The following is a 17,898-nucleotide window of genomic DNA, read 5'->3' as shown; positions in this document are numbered from 1 at the left end:
AAACAAATACCATCCACCATTTTAAAATTCATAATTTATATATGTGTGTGTATACATACACACATATTTACATATATACATATATATCTCCTTCTGGTTGTTCTTAACTTAAATACCTAAATCTAAATGTCATTGTCCTACTTTTTTCACATGTAAAATGATTAAATTATAGATCCTGGAAGAAATGTGTCTACTACCTGGAAATAAAGTGGCTGTGAAACTACTATAAACCTTTTCAGCCACTGAGATTTTATGAGCACTTTTACTTGCAAAGTGAGCTGGGATGGGGTAGAGGGAAATAAGCGTGGCAGATAATAATGTATTATGCAAATTTAATGGTCATAAAACTGTTTAGGTGCAGATTAAAATTGTTTTATAATTATTCTTTCTGATGTTTAAATGTAAACAGTAGAGTGAGCATCACAAATGTGAATTATTCATTTGAGAGAGTCCAGGGTCCTATCTGGTAAATAAGATATGGTAGATCTGTTCAGTGGTTTGGGTTTAAATAATTTTAAACAGTGATAGAGTTTTCTTTGTGCTTCCACTTTCTCAAGATTGACAAATAATAAATGGAGAAGATGAAAATTCCCTAACTTATACAAACATACAATTTTTCTGTATTAATTTTGAGATACACTTTTAGAAATTCTGACATATTCATTAATGAAAAAAGGTACGATATTTCCAGTAATATTTACTTTTTTCTTAGATTTTAATGACTGAAAATTAATGTATGGCATATTCCTCATTCAGTAGTAACTAAAAAACTATCAAAATTTCAAATAAAATTTAGTATTTACAAGAAGCTTTACAGCCTTATTTTTTAAAGCTGAGTAAATTTGTATTATCAACTAAAGCAGATATTTTAATTTTTTTGATTTGTTATTTGTATTCTGATAGGCCAAATGTTATCAGATAACTCACTACAAATAAGAGACAATAGAAATAAAAGAAATAAAATTAGAAACGTCAACATAAGTCATATATTAAGTCACTGAATACTATTTCTAATATAAAATCTAGTTAGAAATTAATCTCAGAACAGATACCATGCATATGAAGGATGCATTTTAAAAATCCAGATTTTAAAAATCCAGATTTGTACACTTTAGATGTTTTGAATTTTGATGTAAAAATCTAGATGTGCACACAACTTAATTATCTATGTGCTCTTGCAGACATAGATATCATTACTAAAATAAATAAGTGAAATTAGATAGAATGAAAAGAAGGACACTTTACTATAATTAATTACGTGTGAGCTATTTATACAAACTAATCCCACCATTTTTCTTTGACTTTATAAATTCATACAAAAAAGATAAAATAAATGTGGCAAAATGTTAGTAATTAATTGAATCTTGGTGATGGGTGATTATTATAAGATCCTTTTACCTTATATATAGATTTCAAGATTTTTAGAATAAAATAAAAATTTTTGGGAAATGTTGAAAGCCTCAAAACATTTAATGTGAATCTCGTTAGATGCAAAGGTGATAGTATAATCATTAAATATGGGCTCAAAAAATAATCATCATTTTTAAGGATCTCAATCCATAAGAGATTGAATTTACTTATGTAAGAAAAGTAAAGTTATTGTAAGAATCTGCCAATTAGCACATCAAAAGTAACAGTTTTTTTAATTATTCAGCAGTAACTACAGGTGATATTTATTAAGCACTTTGGTGCACTAGAATTAGGCCAGTGGGAGAGGCAATTTATATATTTTATTTTATTTTATATTATATTCTTAAAAACTCTACTGTGCAGTAGTAGTGATATGGTTTGGCTCCATGTCTCCACCCAAATTTCATGCTGAATTGTAATCTCCAGTGTTGAGGGAGAGATCTGGTGGGAGGGGATTGGATCATGGAGCGGATTTCTCCCTTGCTATTCTCCTGCTAGTGAGCGAGTTCTCACGAGATCTGGTTGTTTTAAAGTGTGTAGCACTTCCCCCCTATACTCCCTCTCTCCTGCTGCCATGTGAAGATATGTTTGCTTCCTTTTTGCCCTTCTGCCATGATTGTAAGTTTTCTCAGGCTTCCCCAGTCATGTCTCCTGAACGCCCTATGGAACTGTGGGTCAATTAAACATTTTTTCTTTTTTCTTTTTTTTTTTTTATGTTTACCAGTTTATTAAAAAGGATGCAAATGAACAGCTAGATGAAGAGGTGCATAGGCCAAAGTCTGGAAGGGTCCCAATCACAGGAGCTTCTGTCCCTATAAAGTTGGGGGTGTGCCACTCTCTCAAAACATGGATGTGTTCCCCAACCTGGAAGGTCTCTGAATCCTGTCCCTAAACATTTTTTCTTTATACATTACCCAGTCTCAGATAGTTCTTTAGAGCAGTGTAAGAATGGACCAACACAAGTAAAGTTCATTTTACAGATGAGGAAACTAAGATGTGGAAAATTTAAGTAACTCGGCAAAAGAGGGGTAGAAAAAAACTAGTAATTAAAAGTACTGGTATTTGAATCTTAGCTCTCTCCGGAGCGTGCTTTCTGGCCATGTGATACCTTTCCACCATGGGATGACACCAGATGCCAGTGCCATGCTCTTGAATTTTCCAGCCTCCAGAACCATGAGCCAGCTAAGCTTATTTTCTTTGTAAATTACCAAGTCTGTAGTATTTCATCATAGCAACAAAAACCAGAGTAAGACAGAAAGTACACGTAGCTAATAAAAATAAACATGAGATGTGAAGGTATGAGAAAAACGTTTAACAAACAAACCCTTAACTAATGCTGAGATGTGGTTAAGTTTAGGGGAAAAGTAGTCAATGTTGCCTAAAAATGATGATGACTATCATTTTTAAGAGAAAAGTTATATGACCAGTTGTCTATATAAAACTGCATTTGCTTAATTAACAGAGAAACGTGAAAAGTACATTTAATAAATCTTTCATTTACAGGTATTCAGTAGACACACAAAAAAGAATAAACAGAGCTGCTACATGGGCTGTAGTTTCACAGGTACTGACTATATATCTAAAGCCTATTTTATAGCTGCTTACTATAGTTAAGTCTCTATTTGGTGTAACAGCATTATGTATTGTACTTTTTCCAGAATTCCACTCAAGCACTAGGTTCCTAATTTTTATTTCATAGACTATATCATTCAGAAGAAAAGGGTTGATATTTGGCAAAAATAAGTAAGTCAAATAAATACTCCTTTTGGGAGTTTTTCCCTTTGAGTCGAGTTGGATGCTATCCTGCTAAAGCTCAGTGTAATTACGACAAATAGAAAAGGTGGCCATCGCTTGAACCCAGGTGGCGGAGGTTGCAGTGAGCCAAGATCGCACCACTGCACTCCAGCCTGCGTGACACAGCAAGAGTCTGACTCAAAAAAGAAAAAAAAAAAAAGAAAGAAAGAAAGAAAAAGAAAGAAAAAAAGAAAAGGTGGCTATTCAGAACATGGTTTTGGCTTAACTGTTGCCTCACAGCTCGATATACTCTATTACAATCCTCTTGATTATTCATTTTTTTAGATAGAATTTATAATGCTAAACAAGTATATTCCTGGGTAATATCATTCTAAATTTGTATTTCTGACTAATCTAGTTTAAATACTTAAGAAGCTAATGACCCAGTTACACAGTTCTCAGCTTTTCTTGAGTTAAAGTCTCATAGTTAGTGTTATGGGAGGATACAGCATTAGGATATTGATAGCTTTGACATGGTTTTCTGCACTGAGTATGTCAATAGACATTTCACTAGTAATACTATCTTATTTTCCATTCTTTATCTCCCCAGATTTAGTTTAAAAATCTAAATGCTATTTTAAAATATTACTTTATGCCCAGCAATCACTGAAATGTATTATTTAAAAATGACTATAGGCCAGGTGTGGTGGCTGACATCTGTAATCCCAGCATGCCAGGTGTGGTGGCTGACATCTGTAATCCCAGCATTTTGGGAGGCCGAGGCAAGCAGATCACCTGAGGTCAGGAGTTTGAAACCAGCCGGATCAACATGGTGAATCCCCATCCCTACTAAAAATACCAAAATAGCTGGGCATGGTGGTGGGTGCACGTAATCCCAACAACTCGGGAGACTGAGGCAGGAGAATCCCTTGAACCCGGGAGGCGGAAGCTGCAGTGAGCCATGATCATGCTATTGCACTCCAGCCTGGGAGACAGAGCAAGACTCCGTCTAAAAATAATAATAATAAAAAATAAATAAAATAAAATAAAAGTTGTAAAGTCTTCATATTTTCAAAAGTAAAAAATAAGATATAGAATGCAATCACCAAATTATGTTATTACTTTTATGAAGGAATCAAGATTAGAGTAACAGGAGCTTAGAATTGATTTACTTGAGTTATCAAGTATTTATATATTGATTTGAAGGAAATACCTGAACAATCAGTGATCCATTAAGGTTAACTTATCCCCCACTCTATGGCTATGTTTGGAAAGGTAATCCCCTAAAACTTTAAAGTTTACAAACATATCAAATCAAACGTTAAATCCTACTATCTTTTTCTTTTTAATATATTTAAGACACTCCCATTTTTTAAAGAATTCTTGGTGCCATTATCCCAAGTAAAGGCTCATATCCCGTCACACCAGTAATACTGCAAAATTATTCTAACTTTTCACCTTATTTTTAATCCCTTCCAATCTCTTTTATATTAGTCAGAATTGCTGCAGAAAATAGAAAACATATCTTTAAGTGATAATTGAAGAAGGTTTAATAAAGAATTATTTATAGAGATGGGCATGCAAAGGTACAAGTAATGCATTGCTTTTTACTAGATCTGTTATCAGAAGCTAGTGAAAAATGCAGCTGAGGTGAATAAAGCCATCCAACAAGAGCAGTGGCCTTTCGTAGATAGACTCAGGCGCTGCTAAATCATTACAGTTGAGCATAGAGGGAAGGGAGATGGATAAATATTCTGACTTCTTTTTCTGTCCACTATCTAATGTCCTTGCAATGCAATTCATGGAGGAAATTCAACTTGATGTGGGAAGGTAAAAGAACCTGGGTGAGGTAGTCCACATAAGTCAGCTTTCCAGCACAGGAAGAGGGCAAAGAGGCAAAGCCAAGATAACCAGAACTCCCACTAATTGATATTTCTCATGTCTTTTCATCTAACATATGTCTTCCCAGATCAAAAACCATCCATGACACCCATTCCCTGGGTAATATGGTGCAAACTATCTAGCTTAACTAAAACACCATCTGTCTTCAGAAGAGAGAACCAAGTATGCTCATTTGATCCCCTCTTTTGAGAGACCCTGACAATAATAATTTGCCCTGATATTTTTCTAGAAGAATAAGAGCACAACAAGATATGTAGAGAAGATAGGGTGTGACTTAAAGTAACATAGTGTGAAAAACGAAAAGAAAGTGATGATAAAGAAAAACAATTAGCACTGAAAAAATGGGGTGAGGTTAAACAGAGGCTATGAAAAACTATAGTCTGGTAAACAGGTGATAAAATTAGATGGCGGTAGAAAGTGATTTAACGTGACAAAGAAAGTGGAAGATTCATGACAGCAGTCAGTGGGAGGGTGGGTGGATAATGGTTTCTAGTTGATGAAGAGTGACAAAGAGTGGGTGGGTGGGAAAATGGCCGAGGTAGACTAATCTCCAGAGAAGGATCGTTGAGCCAGAGCTTTAGTTAAAAGCACCTGGGAAAAAAAGAGCATGCTTTATATAACCTTACGGCCAAGGACATTTGTTCTTTGCTAATCATTATGTATGTCTCCTTTGGTGTTACTGTGCAAACCATTTTAAAAAAATTATTTCCTAAAACTTACAACGAGCAGCTCTTAAGTGTTTTGCTTAATTTTTGCCTCTGTGAACATTTTGCCTGTTTACTCTTTAATGCCATCCTACTTGATAGTAACAAACAGTATCACTAATAAAATTTAGGCAACAAGGTTCAAAATCAATTTTTCAAAAAAAAAAAAAGCATTAAGAAATGACAGGAACATGAAGGATGGCCAACATTTCCAACTGTTATGATAGAATATTGAAAGTTTATTTTTCTGATATTAAATATCATAGTCCTTCAATGAGACCTTGCTGGGATGGGAAGTAGTTTTTCCTTTTAGTATATGTCATAGTGCAGGAAAATCAGGGCTGATAGTGCCTGAAAGTAGATTATATGCTAACTTTTGAATAGAGATATTGATCAAATGTCCAAAATAAACTTGTTTCCCTCCTTAGTGTAGTAGTTTATACTGGGTCAGTTAAATAAGTGTAATACATAACGTCAAAGCATAGAAATTAATACTGTGGCTAGGAGTGGCAGCTAACACCTTTAATCCCAGCATTTTAGGAGACCAAGAGGGTGGATCACCTTAGGTCAGCAGTTCGAGACCAGTCTGGCCAATATGGTGAAACATCATCTCTACTAAAAATATAAAAATTAGTCAGGTATGGTGGTGCATGCCTGTAGTCTCAGTTACTCGGAAGGCTGGGGCAGAATAGCTTGAGATCGGGAGGCAGAGGTTGCAGTGAGGCAAGATCGTGCCACTGCACTTCAGCCTGGGCAACAGAGTGAGACGTTGTCTCAAAAAATAAGCAAATAAATAAATAAAACAAAATAAAATAAAAAAAGAAATTCATACTGTATTTAGAAATCTTTTTCAGATTTAAGCCATTATTAGAGCTGAAGGCATCCATGGCCCATTATTTTCTAGTATCTCTTGCCTCATGTTGTCTACATTCTCATTTCAAATAATATGTACTGTCCATATAGATTAGGAGTATTAGATTTAATATCATTTAATCCCTTCCTGTCCTTTACCTATTTTTAAATTGTTTATAATAGAAGGTCAAATATAGCCATTTCAATATTTGCTATCTAAAGAGTATTCCTGTTAATTAATGTAAAGTTTTATAAAGCAGACTCTCTAAACTGTAGTATACTTTTTTGAAAACAAGACTGACTAAAAATACATTAGTAGGATGATGACAATTCTCTCTAACCTGTCAAGTAAACAAAGCAACATTGCTTCATGCACTTGGTAAAGCATATTCCTTTTGCTTCAAAACTTTCTGGGCCCTTCTGCTGGTGATAAAGACTTCACAGTACACGGAAATGTGATAGTCTGAACCTGACTATAAGTACTTACTATATGAATTATTATATTCAACACACATATACATAAGGAATTTCTTTGTTAGAGAGTCTTAATAAAAAATAGAAGCCTTTGAAAAGCATTTGCCTCTGGGAGAGATATTAAGTATAGCTATTTACATGAGTTTAGTATCTGGTCTTCTCATATTCCTGCAATGATAAATACATTTCTAAAATAAAAATGTAAAAGAGTACCTGAGACTGGGTAATTTATAAAGAAAAGAGGCTTAATTGGCTCATGGTTCTTCAGGCTTTACAAGAAGCATGGTGCTGGCATCATCTGTTAGGTCTCTAGTGAGGCGTCAAGAAGCTTATAATCATGACAGAGGAAGAAGGGGGACCAGACACATCACATGGCAAAACAGGAGCAAGAAGCAGGTGGGGAGGTGCCACATACCTTTAAATGACCACTATCATGAAGACAGCACAAGCCATAAGGGATCTGCCCCCATGACTCACCACCTCCCAACAGGCCCCAACTCTAGCACTGGCAATTATGATTCAACAAGAGATTTGGGCAGGAACAAATATCCCAACTATATCAGTGTTCCAGGTAGTCCCAGCAAAAGGGAAGAGTAAGTGAGAAAATTGGTAGAACAGTGCTTCTCTGTCCTAGATTCAACCTCAGCCAAATTCCTGTTAAGAAATGTTAGAAGTCACTGAATACATAGAACCCCTATACTATGAATAAGAACAATGCACAATAGTCTGCCAAAACAACATGCCTAAATTAGGAAGTAACTGAACCTGAAGTAAACCTACTGATCCCTAATCTACTTATTCTTTTCACATACTCCACCACCTTGTATTTGGAATAGATAGGGTTGTTGAAAATGATCGAAAACTCAAATGAGGGTAATACTTAAAATGTCCCTATGTTTACAAGCATGTGGAACACATGACATTTGCAAAATAAATAAACAAATAAATAAAATAAAATAAAATAAAATCCCTAAACATACATACGAACTTAATGTATTCAAAGGACAAAACTGAAAGGCATGATTGACACTGAAATTCTAAGACATTTTAGAAACGGCAGTTAATTTCAATTTATTTTACTGGTTTAGAAACATTTCTATAGTAACTGAATTGTATTTTGCTCCCTTCCATTAACTTTTATTGTATTGTAAACAGCAGCACATCAACACTGTGGGCATAAAATAGCCTGTGAAGTCTACTGTTTGTAATGGACTGTGAATGATAGAATTTTTTTTCAAAAGTACTAAAATGCAATATCTTACCAAGAAAGAAACACTCTAGAATATTATAAAATAGTGGAAGTGGTTGGTGGGAAGTATTCTTTCAATTTCCTCTTCTTTTTTTTTTTTTTTTTTTTTTTTTCAGTGGGCTACAGTGAACATTTACATTTTCTAAAAATCCAAATGCAAGACCGATTGGGTTTCGGAATATGTGAACACAAAATATTCTATTTATCTCTTTCAGTGTTTTTATTTTTGTCTTCAGAACAAACTCTTAAAACATATTTTACGCCATTTCACCTGTAACATGCTGAGATCTAGATTCCTTTTTCCAACATTAATTAGACTAACACTGCATGGGTTATGATTTAGATTTTTAAATCCAAACACAGAACTGCCCCCTTACAACACAAACTGGATTCCCAAAGCAATAAACAAACAATAGAGTTAGACTACAATATTGACACTTTAATATGAGGCTCTGCAGGTCTAGGGGTACAGAAACAGTTATCCTTTAAATGACGAGCTGTAGTGAACATAATTGCTAGAAATTCTAAACAATTTTGCTCACGAAATATAAAAGAGTTCAGTGGTAACTATAGTTCAGAATCATACCCAACTATTACTCTTCAGAGAAAATTAACAGTTAGAGTATAATTTTTTCCAGTATGCTGGATAAAATATGTACATAACCAACTGACTTAACACAAGGTGAAATCACTTTTTGATACACAGAAGAGTATCCTGAAAAAAACAATTTATTGGAACATATAAACTTAAAACCTCAAGGTCAAACATAACTTTTCTTAGTTCACCCTTTTGTTATTACTATCCACACAGTATTTTCAGCCTTTTCTTTTCCAAAATACTACCTCTCTGCCTAAGATATCTAAAGTTCAATGGCACAAGCAACCAAAATTGAAAAGAAGTAAATCTGAATTTATTTACTTTGATACAAGCGGTCAAAAATAAATTCCAGTCAAAATAGAATTTTCTAATATTTAACTTTCTTTTCATTAAATGGAAAATGAAATCTCTAAGCTAAGGTATATATGCAATGTTATTTCTAAAATTTTTCTCAGGAGATATTTTTATCTTATGTTAATACACAACCCGTTCAGAGAAGGCTGTAGGTAGGGAATGTAGTAGTTACTTTAACATAGCAAACTCTAATATGCAAATATCCCACTAAATCATGGTGCTATGGCCTTAATGTTGGTGTCTCCCCAAAATTCATATGTTGACACCTAATATCTTATATAACAGTATTAGGCCTGGTGCAGTGGCTCATGCCTGTAATCCCAGCACTTTGGGAAGTCAATGCGGGTAGAGCACTTGAGGTCAGGAGTTCAAAACCAGCCTGGCCAACATGGTGAAACCCCATCTCTAGTAAAAATTAAAACAAAAACAAAATTTGCTGGGCATGGTGGCAGGAGCCTATAATCCCAGCTACTTGGGAGGCTGAGCCAGGAGAATTGCTTGAACCCAGGAGGCAGAGGTTGCAGTGAGTCGAGATCATGCCACTGCACTCCTGCCTGGGAGACAGAGGGAGACTTCACCTCAAAAAAAAAGAAAAGAAAAAACGTCTTCAAAGGTAGAGGTGGAGGCTTTGAGAAGTGATTGTCATGAGGGTTCTACCCTCATGAGTGAAACTAGTGACCTTATATAAATGGCCCCAGGGAACTGCCATATGAGGATACAGCAAGAAAGCATCTGTGAAGCAGACCCAGCACTCACCTGACACCAACTCTGCTGGTACCTTAGTCTTGAACTTTTCTGCCTCCAGAACTGGAGTAATACATTTCTGCTGTGTCTAAATTACCTAGTCTAATGTATTTTATTGTAGTAGCCTGAACAAAGTAAGAGAAATCCGTACTGAGAAATGAGGTTGTCATTACATCACGTACTATAAATGTGAAGTAGCTTTGGAACTGAGTAATGGGTAGTGGCTGGAAGAGTTTTGAGGTACATTGATATAGAAGGATCTTAAGAGCAAATGTGGTGAGAGCTGACAAGAGGAAAGCTATAGAGGAAACTTTAATGTTCTTAGAGATTATCTGCGTGGTTGTGATCAGAATGTTGGTAGCAATACAGATCATAAAGGCCATACTGGTGAAGCCTCAAATGGGAATGAGGAACATGTTTTGTGTGTCTGTTAAAAAAAAAAAAAAAAAAGAAAATGACACAGAAATTGGTTGAATTGTGTTTGCATCCTATTGTTTTGTGGAAAGCAGAGCTTAACAGCAATAAAATAGGATATCTGCCAGAAGAAATCTCTAAGTGTTAAAAGAGGTACTTGGCTTTGTTGCATTGCTTATAGTAAAATGCAAGAGAGAAAGGAATTATGAATGGAATGTATAACCAAAATGAAAGCAGAAAAAGATTTGGAAAATCCTCGTCCTGGCCATCTTGTAAAGAATGAACAAGCATGTGAGAGAGAGAATATCAAGGGTGTGGCCAAGGGATTATTTGATAAAGAGATTAGTATAGATGGGTGGAAGCCAGGTGCTATTTATCAAGACAATGTAAGAATGACCTCAGAAGCATTTTGGAGGTCTTCAAGGCTACCCCATCCATTACAGGCCCAGAATGCCAGAGGCTCGGGAGCAGAACAATTTCAAGGCTCTTCTCCCCACCTTTCAGTGTGGTGTTCTTTAGCCAGCCTACCTGTGGTGCAAGCAGGCCCAGATGCAACTCAGGTTGTCCCTTTGGAAGTCAAATATAGTAAGTCTTAGTGATGTTCACATACTGGAATTTCCACTACGGCACAGAGTGAACATGAAGCAAGTGTCTGGCTGCCTTGATCTAAATTTCAAAAAAATTGCCACAGACAGCCTTGGGGTTGGGGTAGACAACTGCCACAGGTGTGGGGCCACAGTAAGAACTCCTATTATTGGGGCAATGAATAATGGAACCATGGGGTTGGGCCACTGTGGTGTCCCTTATAGGGCAAGGCCAAACAGAGCTATGGGGGTGGAGTCACCCAGAAACCCCAGAATGCTAGAGCCACCGGCTTCCAACTTCAGCCTGGTAGAGCCACAGGCATGAGATTCCAACCTGTGAGAGGTGGAAAATGGGCTACGCCCAGCAAAATTATGGAGGCAGGCCCCCCTGGAACTTTTGGTGTCCAACAGCCACACCTGTGTATCCAGAAGGCAAAATTTAGAGGATTTTATTCAAGAATATTAAAGCTTTCTCTATAGCTTTCCTCTTCTTCTGAGCTCTCACCAGATATGCTCTTAAGAAAAGATTATACTGGAGCCTTAAGATTTAATTTTTTCCTTTTTGGTTTTGGTGTTTGGTCAGGATCTACTGCCTCTTTCTTCTTTCTTCTTTCTCCCTTTTGGAATGGAAGTGTTTATCCTATGCCCAGCACACTATTGTATTTTGGAAGCAGATAACATGTTTGATTTTACAGGTTCACAGCAGGAGAACGATAAATCATGTCTTAAGTTTCACTCATATCTGATTTAGATAAGATATAGATAAGACTATAGACTTTTGAGATAGTGCTGGAACAAGTTAAGAATTTGAGGGCTATTGAGATCAAATAAGTGTATTTTTCACATAGGAAGGACATGAATTTGGGGGGGCCCAAGAATAGAATGCTATGGTCTCAATGTTGACATCCCTCCAAATTCGTATATTGGAACCTAATACCCAATGTGATAGTACCAAGAGGTGGGCCTTTGGGAAGTGATTAAGCCATGAGGACCCTATCCTTGTAAATGGGAATGGTGCCCTTATAAAAGAAACTCCAAGGAGCTCACTAGTCCCTTCTGCCGTGAGAGGACACAGCAACAAGGCACCATCCATGAAGCAGACAGTGAGCCCTTTACTAGACACTGATTCTACTGGCACCTTGATTGATCATAGATTACAGAAATGTAAGGAATAAATTATCCAGCCAATAGTATTCTGTTAAAGCATCCCAGACAGACTAAGACACAGTATAAACATTTTAAAGCAACATCATTGCTCTTTTCATTTTGAAAAACACAAAAAATATTTGGATTTACTGAGATACATGCTTTCTTTTATAGTAATTATATTCTAGTGGCTTTGTTTTTGTGTGTTTTTTCCTCATATATTATGCAATTTATCTGTCCAATATTTAAATCAATCCAAAAGATTTCAGGTGTAGATACAATTTTATTTGTGTAGGTGTACACCTATGCTATAACTATTAATATTAGAGGCTTTAACAAGCAGGTTTCAATCTTCAATTGTCTGTTCAAAAACAAGGGTGCTGTGTGAGAACTGGAAAGACAGCAGGCCCTGGAATTAGGTAGATCTCACTTCAAATTTTGATTCTCCTGATCACTAGCTCTGTGACTTTGGACGGGTTACTTAATCTCTTTGAACATATTCCCTTGCTGGCAAATGGCTTTAATAGCACTTATTACATATATAGATGGGTAGAATAATTACAAGAGCACATATTGCATCAAGCACAGTCCCTTGAAATCAGTAGGCTTCTAATAAAATAATTGGTTCATAAGAGGATGACTCCCATTATTGGAATCCCATTAGCAGGCTAAGAAAATGTCTGTTGAAAGACAAACTAAATAGTATGTGTAAAACATACAGTACAAGGTAACACTCAAGAGTATAGGTTTTCTCCCTCATCGTTACTTTGATTAGTTTACAAGTGTTCAACTTTAAAATATGTTAATAACCTTTATGATAACACTCAGGACAGGGGATTGTTTTGGTAGTTTGATATTTTCATCAAGGTTGAATGAGAAAGCATTTAATTATTACAGATTTCCAACCTCCCTCTCTTAGGCTTAAATTAAGGGAGACTCATTTGAGATTAAAAAGTGGAGATTTGGCAAAGATGCTGAAAGTGTTGATTGATCCATGTAACTAGAGGCTTAAAATTTTAGTTCTGAACTTTCCTTTCATGTAATATTTTTCAACACCCTTATTTCTACAAATGAGGCGACTGAGGCCCAGGGAATTTAACTACACTGTTCAGGGTGAATAAGCTAGTTAGCAGTACATCCCATCCCAACCTGACCTAGCTCCTTGAGGTTCCTAGACCTCTTTTAAGATCTTAAAGGTTTTATTTCTCCAGTTTGAGGATATCTTTCACTTAAAGATCAGTACTCCATCAAAGGCATATTACTTCTTATCTAAAATCAAAGCCTAAAATTCTCCTAGGAGGGTTTCAGCTGGGGAGTTGTAAGGAATCAGTCCCATATATATGGACCTACAAGAATAATATTTTTATTCATGTATTAGGATCAGTGTGCTTTTGTATAACAATGTATTTAAAAACTGAATATTTCCACCTGGAAAACATCCTCAAATTGCCAAGTTTCTCACTGGACCTATTCCACGTCTCAAGAAAGAGTAGGCAGAAAGAGTGTCACTTATTTGTGAACTTTATTCTGGTTAAATTATCAGGTTTTCTGAAATGCCTTTTAGGGAAGGACATAATATAGAATGTTTAATCACATCTTTAGAATAGCGCTTTTGCTGTTAAAATTAACGCATCTCCCACCAAAGTAGAGCATCGTAACATAGAGATTCTGAATATCTAAATTAGGCTTAGTTTGGCACTACTCTTTTTAAAAATGTACAAATATATACAAAACTAATAAGTTATCAAATATTGGAATTCTTTTCCCCTAGCTAACTCAATAATAATATAAATCATTTATTTAATTTTTATAATGCCACTACCAGTATTTCTAAGCTTACATATATCTCCAATTTGGTCTACTACATAACTATTGACTCTAACACTGTATCTCCATTCCCACAGCTATAATCACTTCAAACATTTTCTCCTAAAATATTTTAACAGTCTCTAAATTGGTTGCCCTTCCGGGGTCTTTCATTTCACATGCTGTTGTCAAATCTAATAACAGCACTCCATCAACTAAACACCATCAATAGCTCCCCGCGACCTAAGGATAAATTCCAAATTACTTAGCATACAAGGCTTGTGACAATCTGGCCCCAATTTGCCCTTGTTCATCTAGTGTCATTATCTCCTTCTTATATGACTTCCAGTCATAGCCAAATTGAGTAAACCCCATGCTATTTCAAGACTCTATCACATCTTTGCACATGCTGTTCCCTCTGTGTGAAGAATCCTTCTTACATTTTCCCTCTACGGGGAGCTTTTGCTAAATCTCTCAAACTGTTCAAAGATCTTCCCACTTTAGCAGTCTTCACTACTCCTGCCTGCATTTTTGGAATATTTTGCACATACTTCTTACACCCAATCTAATTTATGTCTTTTCCTGCATATTGGTTTTGTCGATTGAATTATTATCTGAAGGTATATACTTATTCATCTTTGCAACACCAGGGGCCTAGCATAGTGCATGGCACAGAAAGACAGGTCAGTAAATATCAAACGAATGAATGAATGAATGAATGATAGTCATAGTTTAAAAGAAGAAATCAGAGCAATTAATAAAAGAAATTAATGAAGATGTAAATTAAAATACACTGATTTATTCAGTAGCATGTCTTTAACTGTATCACTATATTATTAATATTATATCATATGTTACTATAGTGAATAACAGTAGAGTGATACAGAGAGAAAAAGATTAGGGAGAGGTTCATGTGACTAAGATTGCATCCAAATTTTCCTAAGCTAGTAAATTGACTGATATATTTTGGAATTTTTTGTTCAGGTTTTCAATGTGGTGTGTGGATTTGGTAGGAGCGTGAATTAGGGTGTATCAAGGAGCAAAGAAAGAGGAATGCTCTCACACAAATTGTAAGGCACATGTACCTTGGAGATAATCTGAACCTTTGTTTTAAGTCACAGAATTTTTAGAAACCTCAGATATTCTTGAACTAGACAAATAATAATAAAATAATGCTTCATTTATAAAACTACTCTATGGTGTAAACTGGAATATCTTTGGGGGAAAAATGCCCAACTTTTTAAATCATAAAGTCCAAGGGGTGACTTTTCTAAAATTTGGCTTATGAGAAAGGGCTGTTGTTCTCAAAAGTCTCCTACATTTTTTATATTCTCAAATTACTTTATCATGACTGGCTTGTCTCATCATTCTGGTTAGCTCAGATTTCAGTTTTAAGAAATACAATAAATGAGAAAAATAACATTGGTTTGGTTTAAAACAATGTGGCTAGTGATGAAGTAAAACAAAAGTTATTGATACGAATGTCTCATTTTCCACCTGCAAATAAACAACTAGGAAACCATAGCATTCTTTGTCTTTATGTGGCAAATGCAAGTAGAATAATCCAATACCTCTTTACAAACATGGCAAATTCATGGCTCTTTCTTTCGTTGATGGTAGAGTTGGCATAATTCAGGCTGGCTCCAATTAGTACCTCATTAGTAACTACCAGATAATTATTGGCCTGCGCTCAGATATTGGCAGATGCCTGATAAGGCACTTAGTGAATTTTTCACAAGTCTTTCTGAGAAAACCTTCAGGAGAAAATATTCTGAAGGCTGTAATTCTACTTTTCTTCCCATTTGAATCTTGATACATTTTCAAAATCAAGTTTGAAATTTTTAATAACATCATACTAGACTATCTTTCAGCCAAATATTTTACTATTTAATACATTTAGTGCCATTTCTACCTGTTACACATGTCTCTCTATCCAAAGTCACCACCAGTACACTTTAACATGGATTTAATTTTGAATTAAGGTTAACAAAGCATTAGTCACCACATAAGTGACATAATTTTTTAATAAGTAGGAAATGAAGTCAATAGTTTCTAATAGATCTAATATTTTTTAACAATTTTAGCTTCAAACTTCAAAAACTCAAATGAAAGGCAAATATTTAATGCTGCGGTGTTTTTAAATAGTCACCTACCTAATCAAAATATATATATAAATTTTGTTGTACAATGAAATTTTAGCAAAAAATAATACATATACAACCACCTAGCACTTTATATGGAGGCTAAAAATGAAAAGATTTATGGTTACGTAGGAAAAATATTGATTGTCACAATAAAACTTTCAACTATGCAACCCAAGAATGAGGCAGAACATTTCATTATTGATTCTTTGGGGGAGATACAACTTCTAAATGCTAAGTGTGATTTCAATCTGTCAGCATTCCTTTTGCTGTAATTAAAATCCTAAAGTGTTCCTTAAATAATTTTTCACTTAAATTGCATCCTGATGAGTTTTTTATCTCCATAATTGGAATGTCAACACCTAAGTAAGTGACTCATCCAACTATACTCTCCGTACTGCAATGTTCTTACCCTTAAGAAAGCACCTCTAAAAACTTCCTGTCAGCATTGCTAATTAGAACGATGAAAAGATGTATTTGTTTAAAGGTCAACTGACAGGAATATAGGCAAAATTATTAAGTGGTGTAACTTTGGTGCCTTTTACCTTTTCTCTTTTTAAACTCATTGCTTTATTCCACACTGGAACACACTGGCAGAGTATTACTTGATGATTAAGAATAATCCTTTCTTCCTTACCATTTCTCATCCTTCCCTCCTCCAGAGGTTTTTGTCTTAAGCTTAATGCAAGAGAAGGAAGCAACTTGACAAGTTAAACTGTTATTAACATGTAGACTTTATTTGGGACCTCTCTTTGAAACTCTTATTTTAAGTGATGTTTGGAAATGTAAACCCCTGATAGCAAAGGTAACATTAGGTTAGTGAAGATCAATAAAAATTCATTTATTTGTTCAGGAAAAAGTCTAATTCTTAAAAAGCTACCTGTTACCTAAAACATTTTGATGTAATTTGAGTCATTTGTGGCTTCTGCTATATCCATGTCACGTTTAACTATACGTGACATCTTCTCTGTTATATCCTTGTATGTTACTATTTTGTATGTTAATTATTGTTGCTGCTGTGACTAGGTAACAGTAACGTTAGTCATGTACACAGCTTAACTGATAACTTATAAAACTATACTTTTACTCAGTTTTTTAAGAAAATTGAAATCCTAGCAGATTGCAGGAATAGCCTCATATTTACAAGCAAATAACTTTCTATTTCAATTCCATTGGGACACATGTGAATATTAATTTATAAAACTACAGCCCATTTACTAGAAAATCTATTTAGAAAAATACAATTAAAGAAAACATTGATAGTGTAAAATATCTTATGCATAACATATAATTTTTGAATAATTATGTCTCATTCTAATTTACCAATATTTTCATAAAGGAATATAATGATGTAACCTTAAATTAAATGTTTGATGAGAGAAAGCATATAAGATAAATACATATTTTTAAATAAATATTTTATGACCTGGTAAAATACTAAAATATTTATGCTACTGGACCAACCTTTGTGTCTATGAGATCCATCCATGTTGCTAAATTCAATGTGATTTTCATCAGCCCAGTAGAGTCTATGGTTAACATAATCTATTGTTAGTGCCATAGGTCTAGAAATCTTGGTTTCTATGACAACACTCTGATTGGTTCCATCCATTCCAACACGACCAATATGAGGATACTCGCAGCAGTCAATCCAATACAAATACCTAGGAAAGAAAATCCATAACTATTTTGTTTACAGATTCTCTGGGAGCAAAACATCAAACAATATATTAATTTTTTGCTCAACTGTTTATATTAATTCTTGCCATTTCTCTGAATTGCAACT

General features: G+C 34.9%; 1 protein-coding gene across 1 annotated transcript in view; it reads right to left on the bottom strand.

Moving 5' to 3' along the window:
* Positions 1–17,898, bottom strand: part of LRP1B (LDL receptor related protein 1B) — a 2,016,348-nt gene that overhangs the window by 248,592 nt on the left and 1,749,858 nt on the right. Inside the window, exon 60 of the mRNA XM_030916410.1 lies at positions 17,577–17,776. Coding sequence (XP_030772270.1) covers positions 17,577–17,776 — 200 coding nt within the window. The remainder of the gene's footprint in view (positions 1–17,576; positions 17,777–17,898) is intronic.

Source organism: Rhinopithecus roxellana, chromosome 14 (assembly GCF_007565055.1).
Source record: "Rhinopithecus roxellana isolate Shanxi Qingling chromosome 14, ASM756505v1, whole genome shotgun sequence".
Taxonomy (NCBI): Eukaryota; Metazoa; Chordata; class Mammalia; order Primates; family Cercopithecidae; genus Rhinopithecus; species Rhinopithecus roxellana.
This window is presented reverse-complemented; position numbering and strand designations above follow the sequence as displayed.